The sequence below is a fragment of the Eumetopias jubatus genome, unplaced genomic scaffold (assembly GCF_037043125.1).
Source record: "Eumetopias jubatus isolate StellerSeaLion01/CBP00866 unplaced genomic scaffold, mEumJub1_p1.0 scaffold_7, whole genome shotgun sequence".
In the NCBI taxonomy this organism is placed as follows: Eukaryota; Metazoa; Chordata; class Mammalia; order Carnivora; family Otariidae; genus Eumetopias; species Eumetopias jubatus.
The window spans coordinates 82831733-82853836 of record NW_028274813.1 but is presented as its reverse complement, the minus strand read 5'-3'; the positions used below and the strand labels follow the sequence as shown (position 1 = coordinate 82853836).

Sequence of the window (22104 nt, the reverse complement as noted above, 5' to 3'; positions counted from 1 at the left end):
GCAGAGGGAGAGGGGGAAGCAGGCTTCCTCTTTTTATTCAGAAACTTGTTAAAACTTCATTTGCACAATTTTTTAGTATCCTTCAGTAAAGGTTTATCCTTTATATGCTTTTATTATTAAATACATAGCAATAAAATATTAATACAATGGGGAAAAAGGTATTTATCTTCTATCTGGTTATTATTTATATATAGGAATATACCAATTTTCATATATTATTTTTGTATCCTGCTACTTATTGTCTGCACAGGTATTTCAATTGATATATTTTTTTAAAGATCTTATTTATTTATTTGACAGAGAGAGATACAGTGAGAGAGGGAACACAAGCAGGGGGAGAGGGAGAAGCAGACTCCCTGCTGAGCAGGGAGCCCGATGTGGGGCCCGATCCCAGAATCCTGGGATCATGACCTGAGCTGAAGGCAGACGTTTAACGACTGAGCCAGCCAGGCACCACTCACTTGATATTCTTATATTTTCCTAATATACAAGTATCTAATTTGCATAAGGTAATAGATTTACCCCCATCTTTCCAATCTTTAGAACTCCACTTCCTCTATTTTTATTAGCACCTTCAATACAATGTTAAATTAACAGTGTTAAGACATAGCTGGGTTTTTTTTCTGACTTTAGAGGTGATGCTTTCAATGTTTCTCAAGCATAATGCTGAATAACAATTTTTTAATAATAATTCTCTAATGCTTATGTAATTAAAACCCAGATTATCCAAGTCAGTTATTATCAACATACCTGGTTTGATACACAAAAAATCATTACCTGTAACATTTTAATCATTCCTCCTTCCAACTTACTTTATAGTGTCTGCAAAGCTGACTCGACGAGAGCTTTTCTTATTTCTCAAAGTATTAGATTCCTAAGGGCAGAGAATATATGGTATGATTCTTTTTTCTTTTTTAAGTTAGTTAACATAGAGTGTATTATTAGTTTCAGAGTAGAGTTTTTAGTGATTATCAGTTGCATATAACACCCAGTGCTCATTATCTCAAGTGCTCCTTAATGCCCTTCACCCAATTACCCCATTCCCTCCCACTTCCCCTCAGTTTGTTCCCTATAGTTAAGAGACTCTTATGGTTTGCCTCTCTTACTGTTTTTATCTTATTTTATTTTTCTTTCCCTTTCCCTATGTTCATGTTTTCTTAAATTCCACATGAGTGAAATTATATGTTGTCTTTCTCTGATTGACTTATTCTGCTTAACATAATACCCTCTAGTTCTCCACATCATTGCAAATGGCAAGATTTCATTCTTTTTGATGGTTGAATAATCTTCCAGTGTGTGTGTGCGTGCATGTGTACCACATCTTCTTTATCCATTCAACTGTTGATGGACATCTGTGCTCTTTCCATATTTTCACAATTGTGAACATTGCTGCTATAAACATTGGGGTGCATGTGCTCCTTTGGAACACTATTTTTGTATCCTTTGCATAAATAGCTAGTAGTGCAATTGCTGGGTCATCGAGAGTAGTTCTATTTTTAACTTTCTGAGGAATCTCCACACTGTTTTCCAAAGTAGCTGTACTAGTTTGCATTCCCACCAACAGTGTAAAGGGCTCCCCTTTCTCCGCATCTTCCCCAATATCTGTTGTTTCCTGACTTGTCAATTTTAGCCATTCTGACTGGTGTGAGGTGGTGTCTCATTGTGGTTTTGATTTGTATTTCCCTGAGGATGAGTGACGTTGAGCAATTTTCATGTGTCTGTTAGCCATTTCAATGTTTTCTTTAGAGAAAGGTCTGTTCATGTCTTTTGCCCATTTCTTGATGGGATTTTTTCTTCTTGGGTGTTGAGTTTGGTAAGTTCTTTATGGATTTTGGATAGCCATTTATCTGATATGTCATTTGCAAATATCTTCTCTCATTCCATAGGTTGCTTTTCAGTTTTGTTGATTGTTTTCTTATATGGTATGATTCTTACTGAAACTACTGTGAATTAGGTCTCCAAAGTACTATAGACAGAGACCAAGTCTTATTCGGAGTTAATGTGATATTACTAATTTTGGTAATTATTTATTTCTCTGAAATATCTCAATGCACTTAACATGATTTTTTTTTTTTTAAAAAAAGATATTATTTATTTATTTGACAGAGAGACGCAGGGAGAGAGGGAACACAAGCAGGGGGAGTGGGAGAGGGAGAAGCAGGCTCCCTGTGGGAGCCCTACACGGGGCTTGATCCCAGGACCCCAAGATCATGACCTGAGCCAAAGGCAGACATTTAATGACTGAACCACCCAGGTGCCCATGAATATGATTTTCCATGTGAATGGTAATAAGCATACCAACACAAACATATATTTAACGAAGTTGATTACTGTCCCTTACTTTTTCTCTCTCCTTTTAAGTGAATGATTGTTTTGCTATTAAGAAGAATTAAGGGGCACCTGGGTGGCTCAGTAGATTAAGCGTCTGCCTTCAGCTCAGGTCATGATCCCAGGATCCTGGGATCAAGCCCTGTTTCAGGCTCCCTGCTCAGCTGGGAGTCTGCTTTTCCCTCTCCCTCTGTCCCTCTCCCTGCTCTCTCTCTCTCTCTCCCCCAGCCCCACTCAAATAAATAAATAAATAAATGAATAAATAAATAAAATCTTAAAAAAAAAGAAGAAAGACTGGGGACAAAGCAAGTGCTATGTGGCCTGTTACAGTAAACTTATTATACTATTTTTAGGATTTAAGAAAAAATTTAACTGTGGTAAAATATGCATAACAAAATTTAGCATCCTAACCACTTTTTTAAATTTAATTTATGGGGTGCCTGGATGGCTCAGTCGGTTAAGCGTCCAACTCTTGGTTTCAGCTCAGGTCACAATTCAATACTGTTAACTATAGGCACAATGTTGTGTAGCAGATTTCTAGAACTTACCTTGTATAACTGAAACTTCATACCTGTTGTTAGCAACCCCCATTTTGCCCTTCTCTATGGCCCTGGCAACCTAGGTTCTGCTCTCTGCTTCTATGATTTTGACCATTTTAGATACCTTATATGAGTGGAATCATGAAGTATTTGTCCTTCTGTGACTATTAATTTCATTTACCATAATACATCTTAACCATTTTTAAGTGTACAATTCAGTAGTGTTAAGTAGGTATACACATTGTTGTGAAACCAATTTCCGGAACTCTTTTCATCCTGCAAAACTGCAACTCCATATCCATTAAACAAGTCCTCTTTCCCCATCCAATCTCCTAGCACCACCATTTTACTTTTGGTCTCTATGAATTTGATTAGGTAATTCATAAGTGGAATCATAAAGTATTTGCCTTTTTTTTTTTAGATTTTTATTTATTTTTTTGAGAGACAGAGAGAGAGAGACAGAGCAGGAGGAAGGGCAGAGGGAGAGGGAGAGAGAGAATCTCAAGTAGACTGCACGCTGTGTGTGGAGCCTGATGTGGGGCTCAATCTCACGACCCTGAGCGCATGACCTGAGCTGAAACCAAGAGTCAGATGCTTAACCGACTGAGCCACCAAGGGGCTCCGTATTTGTCTTTTTGTGATTGGTTTATTTCACCTAGCATAATGTCCTTAAGGTTCATCTTTGTTGCAGTATGTATCAGAACTTCCTTTTTAAGGCCAAATAATATTCCATTGATACCACATTTTCTTTATCCATTCATCTATCAATGGACACTGGTTTGCTTCTACCTTTTGCCTATTGTGAATAATGTTGCTATGACAGGGGTGTAAGTGTCTTCCAGACCCTGCTTTCCATTCTTTTGGGTATACACCCAGAAGTGGAATTGCTGGATCATATGGTAATTCTACTTTAATGTTTTGAGGAACCACCATACTGTTCTCCATAGTGGCTACAACATTTTACATTTCTACCAACAGTGTACCAGGTTTCCAATTATTCCACAACTTAGCCAGTACTTGTTATTTTCTGTTGTGTTTTTTTTTTTACAGTAGCCATTGTAATGGATATGAGGTGATATCTCACTGTGGTTTTGATTTGCATTTTTCTAATGATTAGTGATGCTGAGCATCTTTTCATTATAAAATGCTATTTTTATTTTCCCTCATCTTCTTTAACAAGAGCAAACCTTTTTACTCACATAAATACCAAATACAAAAAGCAAATGACAGAGAAATAAATCCACAGAGACTTTTACTATGTTAATTCTTAATACCTGAGCATGTCTTACTATAAGAAAGAATCAGGAATGTTCATCCTCTCTGTTAATACCCTAGCAGATACTACAAGTGGCCTCGAGCTTAATATGGACAATAATACTACCATAGTATATACTGAAACTAACAGAGACTAATATACTTCTTACTAAAAAAAAAAAAAGGGACGCCTGGATGGCTCAGTCGTTAAGTGTCTGCCTTCGGCTCAGGCCATGATCCCAGAGTCCTGGGATCAAGTCCCACATCGGGCTCCTTGCTCAGTGAGGAGCCTGCTTCTCCCTCTCCATCTGCTGCTCCCCTTGCTTGTGCTCTCTCTCTCTAACAAATAAATAAAAATCTTTAAATAAATAATAATAAAATAAATAAAAAATAAAAAAAAGAAAGAAAAACTGAAATTTTTGTGCTATATTGGAAAGAGCACTGAACTAGAAATTAGGAGATTACAGCTCAGATGTGAAGTCTGCCACTTACTAGCTGTGTGGGCTTATATAAAAATTTGACACCCTTGGACCTCTTTTTTCTTCTATAAAACTAAAAAATTGGATTTAAGATTACTGGTGAGGTCCTGTTGGTTTTAAAGCTTTGAGTCTATGAATCTGTCCTTTACTCATTCAGCATTCATTACATTTTTATTTTTTATTGTTTTTAAGATTTTATTTATTTATTTGACAGAGACAGACACAGCGAGAGAGGAAACACAAGCAGGGAGAGTGGGAGAGGGAGAAGCAGGCTCCCCGCTGAGCAAGGAGCCCGATATGGGGCTCAATCCCAGGACCCTGGGATCATGACCTGGGCTGAAGGCAGACGCTTAATGACTGAGCCACCCGGGCGCCCCTCATTACATTTTTAAAACACACACACACACACACACATGCAAAAGGTCCTGTGCTGAGTGATGGAAAAATAGTGGTAAAGGAAACAAATGATTCCCTACTCTATTGTATTAATGCTAACATAGACATAAAAACAAAAAAATCTATACAAATATAAAATTCAAAGTGTGATGAGTGTTATATAGGAAAACTATGTTTAAAAAAAAAACAGGGCGCCTGGGTGGCTCAGATGGTTGGGCCTCTGCCTTCGGCTCGGGTCATGATCCCGGGGTCCCGGGATCGAGTCCCGCATCGGGCTCCCTGCTCCTTGGGAGTCTGCTTCTCCCTCTGCTTCTCTCTCTCTCTCTCTCTGTCTGTCATGAATAAATAAAATCTTAAAAAAAAAAATAAATAAATAAATAAATAAAAAAAAAACAAAACTAATCTAGCCTAAGAATCAGGAAGATTTCTTTGAGGAAGTATATTTGAGACCTGAAGGATTAGTTAAAAATCAGTCAGATGAAGAGCTGGGTAGAGAGAAAGCATTCTAGGTAGAATGTGTGCAGAGGCCTTGAAACAGGAAAAAGCTTGAGGCATTTGAGAAATAGAAAGATTAGGGAAGCCAGAGTAGAGTGTGCATTCAGAATTATATGGTCTCCAAAACTATATGCATTTCATCAATCAACAAAATGTACTGAAATTCAACTATATCAGGCACAATAAGTTGAAAAAACACATGATAAAGTTCCCACCCTCAGGGAGTTCTCAATTTAGAATGGACATTAGCAAACAATTATAATGGAAGGTATTGAGGGATGATTTTCTGAGAGAAGCAATATCGAAGTTGAGTCTTAAAGGAAAGTAGGAATTACCAAATAATGAGGGCTATAGACTTACAATAAAGCAAGTATGATAAAATATTAATTAAAGAATCTAAGTGATGATTATATGAGCATTCATTATAAAATTCCTGCTACTTTTCAGAATGTTCCAAAAAAATTTTTTAATAGAATGTTGGGAGGACAAAGAAGAATGAAGGACTAATCATCTAAATAGAGGAGATATTTCATGTAAATTCTTGCAGGCTTGACAGTTTGTGTCATGTTTGCAGAATAGTAAGCAATGGTGAGATACATGTGTGAGAGTGGCAAGAAAGGCTGGAAAAGTAAACTGGACTTAAAAATTAAGAGTGCCAGCGTACTCAAGAGTTCGGATTTTAATCTGATAGCCACTGGATGCTCACTTGTACACATTCAACTAGAAATCATTTATGATGTTCTCTCTTCATATAGCTAATAAAGTTCCTATTAAAATTATCACTGAAAATAGTCATCTATAAAGCATTTGCATTAGAGACTTACCTGAACTATTTCATTCCCACCTCTGAGGTCCTGAAGAGGACTCCTTGGGGGCTTCAAAATCTAGAAGAATTAGAATTATTCAAGAAAATCTGGTATTAATATTAATAATCAGTTCAAATTCCACCATAGGAGAAAGGTAGAGATGTTAAAATTTTTGTGAAAACCTCTAAAACTCCTCAAATTCGTACTCTTCAGTGCTGTATCTTGTGGCTGGTTTAAATATCTGGTATCTATTTCCTTCTACTGCCCACCTTCCTCAATTATTTTGCCTACTCTCATCCCCTGTGGTCTGGGTGAAGCTCCACCCCAACCCTAGGGCACAACATGTAGCCCTGGTCTAGAACAATATGCAAATGATATTCTCTTATCAACAGTGAGTGGTTCAGGAAGGAGGACTTGATCCATAACAAGACAGTCAAGCCAATATGATTCAATCCTAAATCCTAAATCTATTTCAGACACCTTTTCATTTAGCAGTTGGGAGAGCTAGAGGTACTGTAGTAATCATGGGGAGAGGGCCTCTCCGTAAAATGGAGATTACCCAGAGGAAGCAGTCAGAGTAGAAAAGTGAGAGAAAAATCCTAATATTGGTGATATTATTGGAACCCCTGGTCAGTTATGTTGTGCCAAAAGTCATCCCTATATTTGGATTTTTCAATTTCAAAACCCAATAAAATTTGTGCTTAAATCAGTTTGAGTTGGATTTTTTGTGTATTACTATACTATTTAAAGATATTCTTAAACTTTATTAACGTATAATTTACATGGCATACAATTCATAAAATTACCATGAAATTCATAAAATACAAATTTTAGTATATTTACAGAATTGTGTAAGCAGGTAAATATTTGAGTATCCAGAGAGCAACAGGAGCCAGTGGAAGTGGGATGGTCATGTTATAGTCAAAATTACTGCGACATACAGTCATCATTCAATAAAAGGTAATCATTATTATTTTTTAAGATTTTTATTTATTTATTTAACAGAGATAGAGAAAGAGCACAAGTAGGCAGAGTGGCAGGCAGAGGGAGAGGGAGAAGCAGGCTCTCTGCTGAGCAGGGAGCCCAACGTGGGACTCGACCGCAGGACACTGGGATCATGACCTGAGCCGAAGGCAGCCGCTTAACTGACCGAGCCACCCAGGCGCCCCAAAGGTAACAATTATTAACGTAATGTTTCTTACTGAGGAATGTCGTCTTCTAACAGGTCTGTCCATATTGTCACTGAAAAAGGAAAAAAAATTTATAGACACATTGGTAAAAGACTAAATTTCCAAAAGCCATCATCACAGCACCTTTTACATGCTTTTAAATTGGCCATCACTTTCACTTAACACATGGTATCACTTTTACTTAGCAAAATTTATAAGACATTAAAGTCAGTATTTAGAAGGTCAGTGTTTTAAAATACATATTGTATACTCTTAAGAATATCGCCTGCAAAACAATCTGCACAACATAATGTACCATGTTTACAGAGGTACAATTTTAAGATAAATAGGTCATAAATCAAGATACTCTAGCTCTGGTTTTACTACTGTGTGATTTTTAAATCAGGTTTTGAAAATTCAAATGCCTATGGTGGCCAAACAGATCAGTTAGTAGATACAAGGAAAATAGGTGGTGTTGAGATGATAATGGAGTATTATTACTTAGTATAATACTTATACTTAGTATAATGGTCACAGTCCTTATTCTGATCAGGTTAGCCTTTACCATAAGAACATGAGCCCAGTGTTGCTACACTCAATTTTTCTTTTTCTTTCTTCTTCTTTTTTTTAAGATTTTATTTATTTTTTAATTTTTTTAAAAGATTTTATCTATTTGTCAGAGAGAGATACAGCGAGAGAGGGAACACAAGCAGAGGGAGTGGGAGAGGGAGAAGCAGGCCTCCCGCTGAGCAGGGAGCCCGATGCGGGGCCCGATTCCAGGACCCTGGGATCATGACCCTAGCCGAAGGCAGACGCCCAACAACTGAGCCACCTGGGCGCCCCAAGCTTTTATTTATTTTAGAGAGAAATAGAGAGAGAGCTTGCACAAGCAGCAAGAGGAGCAGAGGGAGAGAGAGAATCTCAAACAGACTCTGCACTGAGCACGGAGCCCCACGCGGGGCTTGATCTCATGACCCAGAGATCATGCCCTGAGCCAAAATCAAGAGTTGGACGCTCAACAGACTGAGCCACCCAGGTGCCCCTGCACTTGATTTTTCATAGAAAATTTTAGCAACTAATTCAAAATTTAAAAACATTGTTTAGGGGGGAAAAATCTGTAGACTATAAATAGGCCACCATCACAGTTTGTGACGCCAATTTTAGAATCTTTTCATTTCCTTGGGCCTCAATTTTCCCATCCTTATTTATGTTTTTAATATTTTCCCCAATTTTCCCATCCTTTTCTTTTTTTTAAGATTTTATTTATTTATTTCAGAGAGTGACAGAGTGAGAGAGAGAGAACATGAGAAGGGGGAGGGTCGGAGGGAAAAGCAGGCTCCCTACTGAGCAGGGAGCCTGATGTAGGACTCGATCCTGGGACTCCAGGATCATGACCTGAGCCAAAGGCAGTCACTTAACCAACTGAGCCACCCAGGCACCCCAATTTTCCCATCCTTAAATTGAAGGGATGGGAGGTGGTCTCTAAAGTCCCTCTTAGTTTTGATTCTAGATATATAAACACAAAGATATGGCAAAGAGATCTATGACTTTGTAACATTTATTTCTTTTCCCTGGAACAGAATGGAAAAAGATTTCAGAAGTTATCAATAGGTCTTATCCATAAGAAAAGTATCTTTCTCTGATAAAGAGTTTAACATTTTTAGCTATACTACATGAACTTACTTTTCTTCATTAGCCTCTGAAGACATCCCATCCATTTTTGAAGAAAACCTTTTTCTGTAAAAAACACACAACATTAGAAAAGGTGAGAAAGAAAAGAAGTTAAAAACTATGAAGAGATTAATAGCAAAGTTGTAACTTCAGGATTACTTTCTGGGGGAAGACCGAAAAAAGGGAAGAAAAAGCTACGCTATGGGGCTATAAAACATGAGAAATTTTGAGTTTAAAGTACTCCATTATAATTAATACTTCTGGAAAATTCTCATATTCAAGATAAAAATCAGTGACTGATTGGGATGATAAGGGCATTAACGGTTCAAAAAAATTTGACCTAGTTTATAAGAATTTATGGATTATATAATAATTTAATCCCACAGTGAAATCAATTAGGTTTCAAAATACACTGGAGGAGCGTCTGGGTGGCTCAGTTGGTTAAGCAACTGCCTTCGGCTCAGGTCATGGATCGAGTCCGGCATCGGGCTCCCTGCTCAGCGAGGAGCCTGCTTCTCCCTCTAACCCTCTCCCATCTCATGCACTCTCTCTCTCATTTTCACTCTCTCAAATAAATAAATCTTTAAAAAAAAATACACTGGATGTGCATAATATACATATTTGTGTTATGAAAATTCAACTATAAGTACTCAGCAAAAAAACTTTAAGACATAAAAATAACATTTAAAAGAGTGTAGCTGATTGTGAGAGTTCAAGATGGCAGAGGAGTAGGAGACCTTAATTTCCTCTGGTCCCAGGAATTCAGCTAGAAAGCTGAATTCTGAACACCTGCGAACTCAATCAGAGATTGAAGAAAATAATAGCTGCAACTCTACAAATAGAAAAGTGACCACTTTCTGCAAGGTAGGAGGTGCGGAGAAGTGAATCCAAGGCAATATATGGGAGGGTAGACCATGGGGCGGGGAGCCTCCCTCAACAGGCTACCTGCAAGTGATATAGCAGCGGAGCACAAAATCGGAACTTCTAGAAGTCTGCTCTGGTGAGGGACGTCCCTTAGGCTGCTAAGCGGGGATGGAATCCTAGCTGGGGCAGTGTGGTCTCAGGATCCTCAGGGTCACAGGAAGACCAGGGGTGCCTGAGTGTGGCAGAGTTCCCAGGCATCGGAGTGGGGAAGCTGGCTGCAATCAGTGAGCCGAAGAGTGGGCTCTCAGCTCGGGGTTGCCATAAACCAGGATCCATGGCACAGTCAGGCCCCTGCTTGCAGAAGAACTGGAAAGATCCCCCTTCCTCCCTTGGGAGGAGTGGCGAGAGAGCACACCACAGGAGTCTGATGGGTTTGGTCTCTCAAAACGGGGTCGTGTGCCTGAGATAGAGATGCTCGGTCACAGGCCAGGTGAGCACTGAGTGCGGCCGGAGACCAGGGAGAGAGGAGTGATTGTTTTTCTCTGAGGCCTCACTGAGAAGCGGGGCCCGGAGTCTTCCGCCCTGGGGCTGGAGACTGAAAAGCTGCCATTTTCATTTTCATCTTCTAAAGCTGCGTGGAAAGCCTTCAGGGAACAAAAGCCAGAGAGAGCAAAGAGGAGCGGATTACTTAGCCCGGCACCTGGCAGGGGTGGTACAATTCTGCCTGTGGCAAAGACACTTGAGAATCAACTCAATAAGCCCCTCTCCCAAAAGATCAGCAAGAATATCCAGCCAAGACCAAGTTTACTGATCAATGAGAACTGCAAAACTCCAGCACAAAGAAATCATGGCTTTCCCCCCATGATTCTTTAGTCTTTAAATTTTGATTTTTTAAATTTTCTTTCTTTTTAAAAAAAATTTTATTTCTTTTTTCAACCAATTTTTTATCAACTCCTTTTAAAATCTTTAATTTTCGTTTTTACAGTCACATTCTATCCTTTCATTGTATTTCATTTTATTTTATATGTGTGTATCTTATTTTGTATCTGTGTGTACATATAATATATATATATATATAAAAGTTTTCCTTTCTTTAAAATTTTGGGATGCAATTTCTTCTAAAAGACCAAAATACACCCAAAATCTAGTGTATGGCTCTGTTCTATTTGCCCACCTGATCATATTCTCTCGTTTTCTTCTTCCTTTTGTTTTTGTTTTGTTTTGTTAAAGTCTTTTTAAATTTCCATTTTACAGTTACACTATATCCTTTCAATGTATTTAATTTTATTTTTTTTATTTAATTTAATTGTATACATAAGTTTTTCGTACTTTACAATTTTTAGATGTAGTTTCCTCTAACAATCCTACCAAAATACACTCAGGAGATAATGTATTGCCTTGTTCTGTTCACCTGTTTATATCCCTTCCTTTTTGTTGTTGCTTTCCTTCTTTCTCTTTTGTTTTTTCTTGTCTTTTAATTTCCATTTTTACAGTTATATTCTATCCTTCCATTGTATTTATTTTTGTATATATAAGTTTTTCTTTATTTACAATTTTGGGATCTAATTTTCCAAAAAAAAACAGACCAAAATACACACAGAATCCAATGTATTGCTCTATTCTGCTCACTTATTCAATTATATTCTCTCTTTTCTTCTTCTTTTTTTCTGGTTTCGGGTCTCTTCTGATTTGTTTAGTGTATATTTCTCTGGGCTTGTTGTTGCCATATTAGTATTTTGTTCTCTCGTTCATCTTTTCTTCTCTGGACAGAATTACAAGATGGAAAAACACCTCAAAAAAGAGAACAAGAGGCAGTACTGACTGCCAGGGACCTAATCAGTATGGACATTAGTAAGATGTTGGAACTAGAGTTCAGAATAACGATTATAAAGATACTAGCTGGGTTTGAAAAAAGCATAGAAGACACTAGAGACTCCCTTCTGGAGAAATAAAAGAACTAAAATCTAACCAAGACAAAATAAAAAAAGCTATTACTGAGAAGCAATAAAAAATGGAGGCTCTAACGGCTAGGATAAATGAGGCAGAAGAAAGAATTAGTGATATAGAAGACCAAACAATGGAGAATAAAGAAGCTGAGAAAAAGAGAGATAAACAACTACTGGAACACGAGGGGAGAATTCGAGAGATAAGTGATACCATAAAGCGAAACAATATTAGAATAATTAGGATCCCAGAAGACGAAGAAAGAGAAAGAGGGCAGAAGGTATACTGGAGCAAATCATAGCTGAGAACTTCCCTAATCTGGGGAAGGAAAGAGGCATTCAAGTCCAGGAGGCACAGAGAACCTCCCTAAAGATCAATAAAAATGGTCAATACTTGGACATATAATAGTGAAGCAATGGACAGATCATCTAAACAGAAGATTGATAAGGAAATAAGGGCTTTGAACAACACACTGGACCAGATGAACTTCACACATATATTCAGAACATTCCATCCCAAAGCAACAAAATACACATTCTTCTCGAGGGCACATGGAACATTCTCCAGAATAGATCACATCCTGGGTCAAAAAATCAGATCTCAACCGGTACCAAAAGACTGGGATCATCACATACATGGAGGCTAAAGAGCATCCTACTAAAGAATGAATGGGTCAACCAGGAAATTAAAGAAAAATTTTAAAAATTCATGGAAACAAATGAAAATGAAAACACAACTGTTCAAAATCTTTGGGATGCAGCAAAGGCAGTCCTAAGAGGGACGTATACAGCACAACAAGCCTTTCTCAAGAAATAAGAAAGGTCTCAAATACGTAACCTAACCCTACACCTAAACGAGCTGGAGAAAGAATAGCAAATAAAGCCTAAACCTAGCAGGAGAAGAGAAATAATAAAGATTAGAGCAGAAATCAATGAAACAGAAACCAAAAGAACAGTAGAACAGATCAACGAAAATAGGAGCTGGTTCTTTGAAAAAATTAATAAGATTGATAAACCCATGGCCAGACTTACCAAAAAGAAAAGAGAAAGCACCCAAATAAATCATGAATGAAAGAGAAGAGATCACAACACCGAAGAACTACAATTATAAGAACATATTATGAGCAACTATATGCCAACAAATTAGACAATCTGGAAGAAATGGATGCATTCCTAGAGACGTATAAACTACCAAAACTGAACCAGGAAGAAATAGAAAACCTGAACAGACCCATAACCAGCAAGGAAATTGAAGCAGTAATCAAAAATCTCCCAACAAACAAGAGCCAGGGCCACATGGCTTCCCAGGGGAATTCTACCAAACATTTAAAGAAGAATTAATACCTATTCTTCTGATGTTGCTTCAAAAAACAGAAATGAAAGGAAAACTTCCAAACTCTATGAGGCCAGCATTACCTTCATCCCAAAACCAGACAAAGACCCCACCAAAAGGGAGAATTACAGACCAATAGCCTGATGAGCATGGATGCCAAAATTCTCACCAAGATACTAGCCAATAGGATCCAACAGTACATTAAAAGGATTATTCACCACAACCAAATGGGATTTATTCCTGGGCTGCAAGGTTGGTTCAACATCCACAAATTAATCAATGTGATATACACAATAATAAAAGAAAGAACAAAAACCACAGAATCCTCTCAATAGATGCAGAAAAAGCATTTGACAAAGTACAGCATCTGTTCTTGATTAAAACTCTCCACAGTGTAAGAATAAAAGGAACATGGCTCAATAGCATAAAAGCCATATACAAAAAGCACACAGCAAGTATCGTTCTCAACGGGGAAAAACTGAGAGCTTTTTTCCTAAGGTCAGGAACATGACACGCCTGTCCACTCTCACCACTGTTGTCCTAGCCTCAGCAATCAGACAACATAAAGAAATAAAATGTATCTGAATCGGCAAGGAAGAAGTCAAACTCTCACTCTTTGTAGGTGACATGATACTCTATGTGGAAAACCCAAAAGACTCCACCCCAAAATTGCTAGAACTCATACAGGAATTCAGCAACATGGCAGGATATAAAATCAATGCACAGAAATCAGTTGCATTTCTATGCACTAAGAATGACACAGGGAAAGAGAAATTAAGGAATTGATCCCATTTACAATTGCACCAAAAAGGGGCGCCCAGGTGTTCAGTCGTTAAGCGTCTGCCTTCGGTTCAGGTCATGATCCCAGGGTCCTGGGATTGCGCCCCGAGTCGGGCTCCCTGCTCTGCGGGAAGCCTACGTTTCCCTCTCCCACTCCCCCTGCTGTGTTCCCTCTCTCTCTGTGTCTCTCTCTGTCAAATAAATAAATAATCTTTCAAAAAACAACAACAACAAAACAATTGCACCAAAAACCGTAAGATACCTAGGAATAAACCTAACCAAAGAGGCAAAGGATCTATACTCTGAAAGCTACAGAACACTCATGAAAGAAATTGAGGAACACAAAGAAACGGAAAAATGTTCCATACTCATGGAATGGAAGAACAAATACTGTGAAGATGTCAATGCTACCCAGAGCGATCTATACATTCAGTGCAATCCCTATCAAAATACCACCAACATTTGTCACAGAGCTGGAACAAATAATCCTAAAATTTGTATGGAATCATAAAATAGCCAAAGGAATGCTGAAAAAGAAAACCAAAGCTGGAGGCATCACAATTCCAGCCTTCAAGCTCTATTACAAAGCTGTAATCATCAAGACAGTATGGTACTGGCACAAAAACAGACACACAGATCAATGGAACAGAATAGAGAGCCCAGAAATGGACCCTGAACTCTACGGTCAACTAATCTTCAACAGAGCAGGAAAGAATTTCCAATGGAGAAAAGACAAGTCTCTTCAACAAATGGTGTTGGGAAAATTGGACAGCTACATGAAGAATGAAATTGGACCATTTCCTCACACCAAACACAAAAATAGACTCAAAATGGATGAAAGACCCAAATGTGAGACAGGAATCCATCAAAATCCTAGAGAACACAGGCAGCAACCTCTTTGACCTCAGCTGCAGCGACTTCTTGCTAGACACATCTCCAAAGGCAAGGGAAGCAAGGGGAAAAATGAACTATTGGGACTTCATCAAGATAAAAAGTCTTTGCACAGGAAAGGAAATAGTCGACAAAACCAAAAAACAACCAACAGAATGGGAGAAGATATTTGCAAATGTCTTATCAGATAAAGGGCTAGTATCCAAAATCTATTAAGAACTTATCAAACTCAATACCCAAAAAAGAAAAAATACCATCAAGAAATGGGTAGAAGATATGAACAGACATTTCTCCAAAGAAGACATCCAAATGGCCAGTAGACACATGAAAAAATGCTCAACATTATTCATCATCAGGGAAATACAAATCAAAACCATGATGAGATACCACCTCACACCAGTCAGAATGGCTAAAATTGACAAGTCAGGAAACAACAAATGTTGGCAAGGATGTGGAGAAAGGGGAACCCTCTTACACTGCTGGTGGGAATGCAAGCTGGTACAGCCACTCTAGAAAACAGTATGGAGGTTCCTCAAAAAGTTAAAAATAGAGCTACTCTACAACCCAGCAATTGCACTACTAGGTATCTAACCCAAAGATACAAATGTAGTGATCTGAAGGGGCACCTGCACCCCAAAGTTTATAGCAGCAATGTCCATAATAGCCAAACTATGGAAAGATCCCAGATGTCCACCAACAGATGAATGGATAAAGAAGATGTGGTACACACACACACACACACACACACACACACACACAATGGAATATTACTCAGCCATCAAAAAAAAATCTTGCCATTTGGAATGATGTGGATGGAACTAGAGGGTATTATGCTAAGTGAAATAAGTCAATTGGACAATTATATGATTTCACTCACGTGGAATTTAAGAAACAAAACAGAGGAGCATAGGGGAACGGAGGGAAAAATAAAACAAGACAAAATCAGAGAGGGAGACAAACCATAAGAGACTCTTAACCATAGGATACAAACTGAGGGTTGCTGGAGGGGAGGAGGATGGGGGGATAGGGTAACTGGGTGACAGGCATTAAGTAGGGCACGTGAGATAATGAGCACTGGGTGTTATATACAACTGATGAATCACCGAACTCTACCTCTGAAACTAATAATACACTCTATGTTAATTAATTGAATTTAAATAAAATAAAATTTAAAAAATTAAAATAAAATTAAAAAAATTTTAAAAAACCAACAGCAAACATCAACTTAACAGTGAAACTTTGAACATTTCCCTCTGAGATTAAACAGGTCTGACACCTATTTCCAATTCTGTTCATCCCCAAATCTTAGTAGTTCTATTTCCAATATTTATCCCAAATGCATTCACTATCTTCAGTGCCTCCATCATAGTTTCAAGCTTATTATCTCTCACGTAAACTATTGCAATATTCACCTCAATGGTCTCCCTACTTTCACTCTTATCCTCCATACTCCCTTCTCTACATTCTCTACAGTTATCTTCTTAAACGTAAGTTACGTTTAAGAGACTCCATACTTAAAACCCTTTAATGGCTTCCAATGGCTTCCCGTGGTAATGAGAATAAACTCTTCACCAGGACTTATAAAGCTCTCCAAGACCTGGGTCTCCACTTGCCTTTCAGACTTCACACTTCATTTCATGCCACTGTCTTCCTCGCTATTCTAGCCACACTGGCACTTTTATTCCTGTACACACAAGCTCTTTCCCAAGCCACTGAATTTATATTTGCTATTCTCTCTTGGCAAAAAAAAAAGCCAAGAAAAGCACTCTGTAGCACGGTGTATGTCTCTTTTGTAGCATTACCACAACTGCAATTTAAAAGTCTGTTATGTAAATCAATTATCCCTAGTATTTCCCCAAACTACCGTGCCCCAACAATAAATTCTATGTGAATAAGCCTGGTGTCTCTTATGCTCACTGTTACATTCTAAGAAACTAGCACATGCTTTGTAAATAATAGGAGCTCAATAAATATTTGCTGAATGAGTAATTAAGAAACAATCTTTTAAGTTACCTTTACAATCACTGACTTGCATGGTTTTTCTCCTTTTGGGAATATTACCAAATTCAGTGACGTATTCAAAATTCACAGATAAAAATATTAAATACTATCACATCAGGATCACCTAAACATCTTCACTGTTTGAAATAGTCATTGAACATCATTCCTGTCTAACCTGCAGACCAGTTGGCACTTAAGTAAGTGATGAGATTCAGAGCTTATTGAAATCCTCCTTTTTTTAAAAAAATTCTATTTATTATACAACTATAAGTTCCACCGTCAACAGAAATAGGGTACCCCAGATCATCATGTTAAACTTCACTTGTAAAATGCTGTTATGGTTGAACTCTTGGTCACTGCCACATTAACTAATTATTCATTGGTTCTAAATCTGTACACCTGGCACCCAGGGGTGCTATAGCATACTCACAGAAGTGTCCCGGGATATTTTAAATTTTTGAGAGAAACAGCAATTTTTGACATCTGTCAGGCACTGTGTGGATTACTAGCTCAAAATAGTACCCATTTGTATTACATTCAGTTTGATGATATATTATTGCAAAGCTGGATTTTTGGCAGTTGTTATGATATGAAGCAAGTACTTTTTATCAATGTGATACTGGAAATGAGGGTGGCAGTGTTCTATATGATTCCAAGATTTGAGAAGTTGTGTAGTGTTCAACAGGCGCACATAGCCATTTAGTAAATAACTGTGATTATTTAAGCATAAAATAAAAATACTATTTTTTCTTCCAATTTATGCATATTATTTTTTTCAAATGGCTACTAAAACATAAATTTATTTCAACTTAACTTTTTAAGTTGTTTGGACCTAATGACTTAATAAATGGAACTGTTAGTTATTTCTTTTGATCTAAGGGCACCAATGAGCCAAGAAGGTTTGGGAATTACTAGTCTAAATAATCCAGAAGTCTTCAAACTACAGCACCTGGGCCAAATGGGCCCTTAAGAGTGTTTTTTGTTTTGTTTTGTTTTGTTCTACATTTTGAATGGGTTGTAGAAAACAAAACAAAAAAGAAAAAACAAAACAAAACAAAACAAAAACAAAGAAGAACATACACCAGAGACCATGCTGGTGACCACGTAAAATGCAAAACCTGAAACATTTACTCTCTGACTCTGGCTACTCCTGCATTTCACTACCAATTTCTAGGGTTAATGTATTCCATTGTGTCCACTGATAACAGGCTCTAGACCTGTGCTATCTGATACAGTAGCTATTTAAATTTAATTTAAATGAAATAAAACTTAAAATTCAGTTCTTTAGTCACAATAACCACATTTCATGTGTTCAGTTGTCATTTGTGACTAATGGGGAACTATGCTGGACAGTGCAAATATAAAACATTACCATTATCACCGAAAGTTTTACTGGACAGCACTAACAATATCTAGATTATCTTCTACTATACTCTTATTCAGCATCAAGCATGTCACTGATACTACCACTCCAAACATTTTTGTATCTATTTGTCATCTTGTAAACATTTCCAGCCAATCAAGTCAAGGAGAATTATACTGCTTTGAACCCAACCTTTAATTAGCAAAATCTTACATTGACTCATCTCTGTAAGGCATCCTTCCCTTCAAGTTCCACCTCAAATGCCCCTTTCTCCACAAAGCCTCCTCTAGTCTCCAGGGCCAAAAGCATCAAATAAACTCTTTTTCTGTGCTCCCATAGCACCTTACAAAGTCCTATAATCCTTTACATTGTCTTGTATTATAGTTATTTGTGAATGTTAATTATTCTCTCTTTTGGACTGAAAATCCCTCCAGATTAGGGACTCTGAATCATTCGTTCCCGGCCCTAGCGCAAGACAAGGATCCCACTAAATATCTGAGGAATTCTATTGATCCAATTCAATTGAAGTGAAAACTTCAATCTTAGTATCTAGCTAGAGTAAGCTCTGCTCTGGTTTTCTCCATCATATCTCTACAAACTTATCTCTAAAATTGCAATCGGCAATATCTGAGAATTTTTTTCCTTAAACTCAGTACTGAGATAAGCAGCAAGAAAAAGAGGCTTTAATAAGCTCCGAGCTACTAATGGACACAGGGAGATATTTTCAAAACTCGTTTGTGGCTTACTAATACTGGCTTTATCTGTTAACGTTATTGTAACTGCAGGAAACCGAATGTCGGTTTAGTGCTGCCAGTAAATAAATAGCGACCAGCCGAGCGCTGAAAACCACTCAACGCTGTCACTTCAGTTATAGCTACAAAAAGACCGAGTCGGAAATACGAACCGCCGGGAGTCCCCTAGGGAAGGGGTGCGAGGCACAGTCCCGGAGCCCTGACAGAAGATGGCGGGGCGGGGCGCCGCGGACCGGCAATCCGAGCAGGCCCGAGGGGCTCAGGTGTGGAGGGAGAAGTGCTAGGGAAGAGGAAGGCGCACAAAGTGCAGGCTCAGGTGGGCAAAGAGCCCCGCAACCCGGCAGAAACTTCTACTCTGGGCCCAGCGCTTTCGGAGGCCGCCTGGCGGAGGGAGCGTCCCCACGACCCCCCACTGAGCCTTCAGAGCGCCCAGAAAAAACCTAATGCCCACCGCCCCGGAAGCCTGGAACAAAGGGTCATTCTCTTTACCCACCGCAGTCCAGCTGCTTGACAAATGGTCCTCAGACTTGTTTGGGGTCCGCGCGCTCCTCAGAGAGCGAGCCCGCCGCCGCCCACCGACTAACCTCACAACGCCCAGACTACCTCAGAGAAGTATTCAAATCTAACCGCCTAGCTGTTACACATGCGCAAAGCCGCTCTACGCGTCGGCTCCGCCCCTTAGACTCCGGAGCAACCCCCTTCCTGACTCCGTTAATCAAACTTCCCTCCCAGTCTGTATATCAATTTTATTTCCTTAAAGGCCATCTTATTTTCCATCGAATTTCCTTTGTCCCGCTCCACTGTAGATCCTTCACATCGTGGGAGCAGCCATCTTCTTTTGATTACTTGCTGTAAAAATGATCAGATCTTTGCTTCCGTACAAAATGGCGGCTTCCATAACATTGCGTCACAGCCCCCTAGTATTACTCCCTATAGTTACCAGGAAGCAATACGCTTCGGGGACGAGGTGGCCGAGTGGTTAAGGCGATGGACTGCTAATCCATTGTGCTCTGCACGCGTGGGTTCGAATCCCATCCTCGTCGACCGTAGTTTTTTTTTTTTGCCTCAGATCAATGTAAATTTATTTACGAGAGAAAACAGTTGACTAGTCCAGTTACGGTTTACTACTCGATTTACTCTGGCAGCGTCAATGTCTGGCTTGAGGTATTTAGAAGACAGCTTTTGGAGCATTCCAACGTCACAGATAAACAAGAGGGGGGGGGAAAAAAGAAAGAAACATCCCAGAAGACGTGTGTGCTTCATTTATTATCTTTTTATATGAAGTAAACAACAGTGCATAGAATTCCATGTTAAATTAACCTAGCTTCTGAGTGCGGGACTTCAGTTATCATAAACCCCCTACCGCGGAGTTTTTAATACCTGTCCTTACTATGACATACCAGGTTATCACTGCAAAAGCTACTATAAGACACAGTGTTCAAGATTCTCTTCCAGCCCCCAGCAGGCTGCATGTGCTCAAGAAAAGTATACACTGGGAAACATTAAAAAGATGTTGACAACATGGAGAAACTTAGCAGTATCTAGAAGCCAGAGACTGAAGACCTGAAACATGGCTACCTTACCACGGAAGAAAGTGTTAAAACTGTTCTTAGATTTAAACAGAGAGGGAGACACAGGGGACAGAAATAGAATAGAGGGGTTCCTCTCTTCAAAGGTCATCAGGCACATTCATTCAACTCATATTTAACCTTTGTTTATCCAGTATTTATTACCTACAGGCACCGCAATGAATTACATCATTTTAACTCGTCATAACCCTATGATCATGATAGACATTTTTATTACTCCTTTTTACAAATGAGGACACTGGAAGATAAACTTGTCCTAGGTTATACAGCTTCTATAACTATGTAAGAAAGGGCAGTGTAATTCAAGTCTGTCGAACTCTGCTGGGTCTTAATCTCCATTCAATACCGTGCTGGAGATTAGTATTTAGTGCTCATTAATCCCTTGCAGAAATGATTTACCTGTTCTCTCTCCCACGAGGCTGTGCACACTGCATAGTGCCATAGAACTTGGCACCTGGCTGGTGCTTCAGCAAGGTTTGCAGCACTGAGAGTAGGCAGAAGCCCTTGCCCACTGGTGTCACTGGTTCCTCCCCACGTAAATCCAAATCCCTTGGGGGATATTGACGCCTCTCTGTGTTGAGAGTTTTGGGTCGCCCCAGCACCTGTCTTCAGCCTTGCTCTCCAATCCATTTGCCACCCTGCTCTTAAGAAGGGTTTCTAGCCCGGTTCCACACATTCATAAGGAGTCCATTAGAGTCCACATTCATAAGAATTCAATTGGTTATTTGGTTGGAGGAAAAAGTGCATATTTATTTTCACTAATCTATCATTGAAAGTACTGCCTTCAGTAAAGGTAAGCAATGAACTATGGTAATATTAACCTTAACTGTAATTTTGTTACCAAGAGAAATCACATATTTTTATATCCCATTACCTGCTCATCACTACTTCAAAATAATAGTTATTAGACCTGCCATTAAGTTATGCATTCCTAAAGAAGTACATACAGTATTTTATATTATTATTAATATCACAGATTTTAAAACTATTTCGATAACTGTATTCCAACATAATTGTTGCCTTTGTATTCCAACAAACTTAATTTTATGCATTTAAAAACAACATTCTGAGAAGGGACCCAGTGACTTCACCAGACTGCCAAAGGGGTCTATGTCACAAAAAAAGTTAAGAACCTCTGAGACTTTTCTAAAGTGCCCTGAACACACTGATCTTAACTTATTCTGAACTCAGATTTGCTCTCTACGCCTAAGACCTATGCTATTCCTACTCCTCTCCCTGGAACATGTTTCTGCTCCCCTGTACCTCCTTCCCATTCACCCCTGCCTGCCTGGTTCCTGTTCCTCCTTCAGATCTTAGCTTAGATATCATCCCCATCAACAAAGTCTCCCTTTGCCCTGCAACCCGCAGCCCCATCTTAGATTCCTTGTAACTAGTTCCCGTACTTTCTCTTGCTTCTGGGGCTTTGCACTCCTCCTGGTTAGGTTACTCCT

The 22104-nt window shown here is 38.8% G+C and overlaps 1 protein-coding gene and 1 non-coding gene across 2 annotated transcripts in view; one reads left to right on the top strand and one right to left on the bottom strand.

The window, feature by feature from the left end:
• The window catches only part of KNL1 (kinetochore scaffold 1), a 59242-nt gene extending 39581 nt beyond the window's left edge, over positions 1 to 19661 (bottom strand). Inside the window, exons 1-5 of the mRNA XM_028119575.1 lie at positions 19558 to 19661; positions 9150 to 9203; positions 7500 to 7539; positions 6316 to 6375; positions 813 to 874 (exon numbers count right to left, since the gene is read on the bottom strand). Of these exons, the coding sequence (XP_027975376.1) occupies positions 813 to 874; positions 6316 to 6375; positions 7500 to 7539; positions 9150 to 9184 (197 nt within the window). The 5' untranslated portion in view covers positions 9185 to 9203; positions 19558 to 19661. The remainder of the gene's footprint in view (positions 1 to 812; positions 875 to 6315; positions 6376 to 7499; positions 7540 to 9149; positions 9204 to 19557) is intronic.
• A 364-nt stretch (positions 19662 to 20025) lies between these two features.
• On the top strand, positions 20026 to 20107 carry TRNAS-GCU (transfer RNA serine (anticodon GCU)). The gene has a single exon. It is a non-coding gene; the product is annotated as a tRNA-Ser (tRNA).
• The last annotated feature ends 1997 nt before the right edge of the window (positions 20108 to 22104 follow it).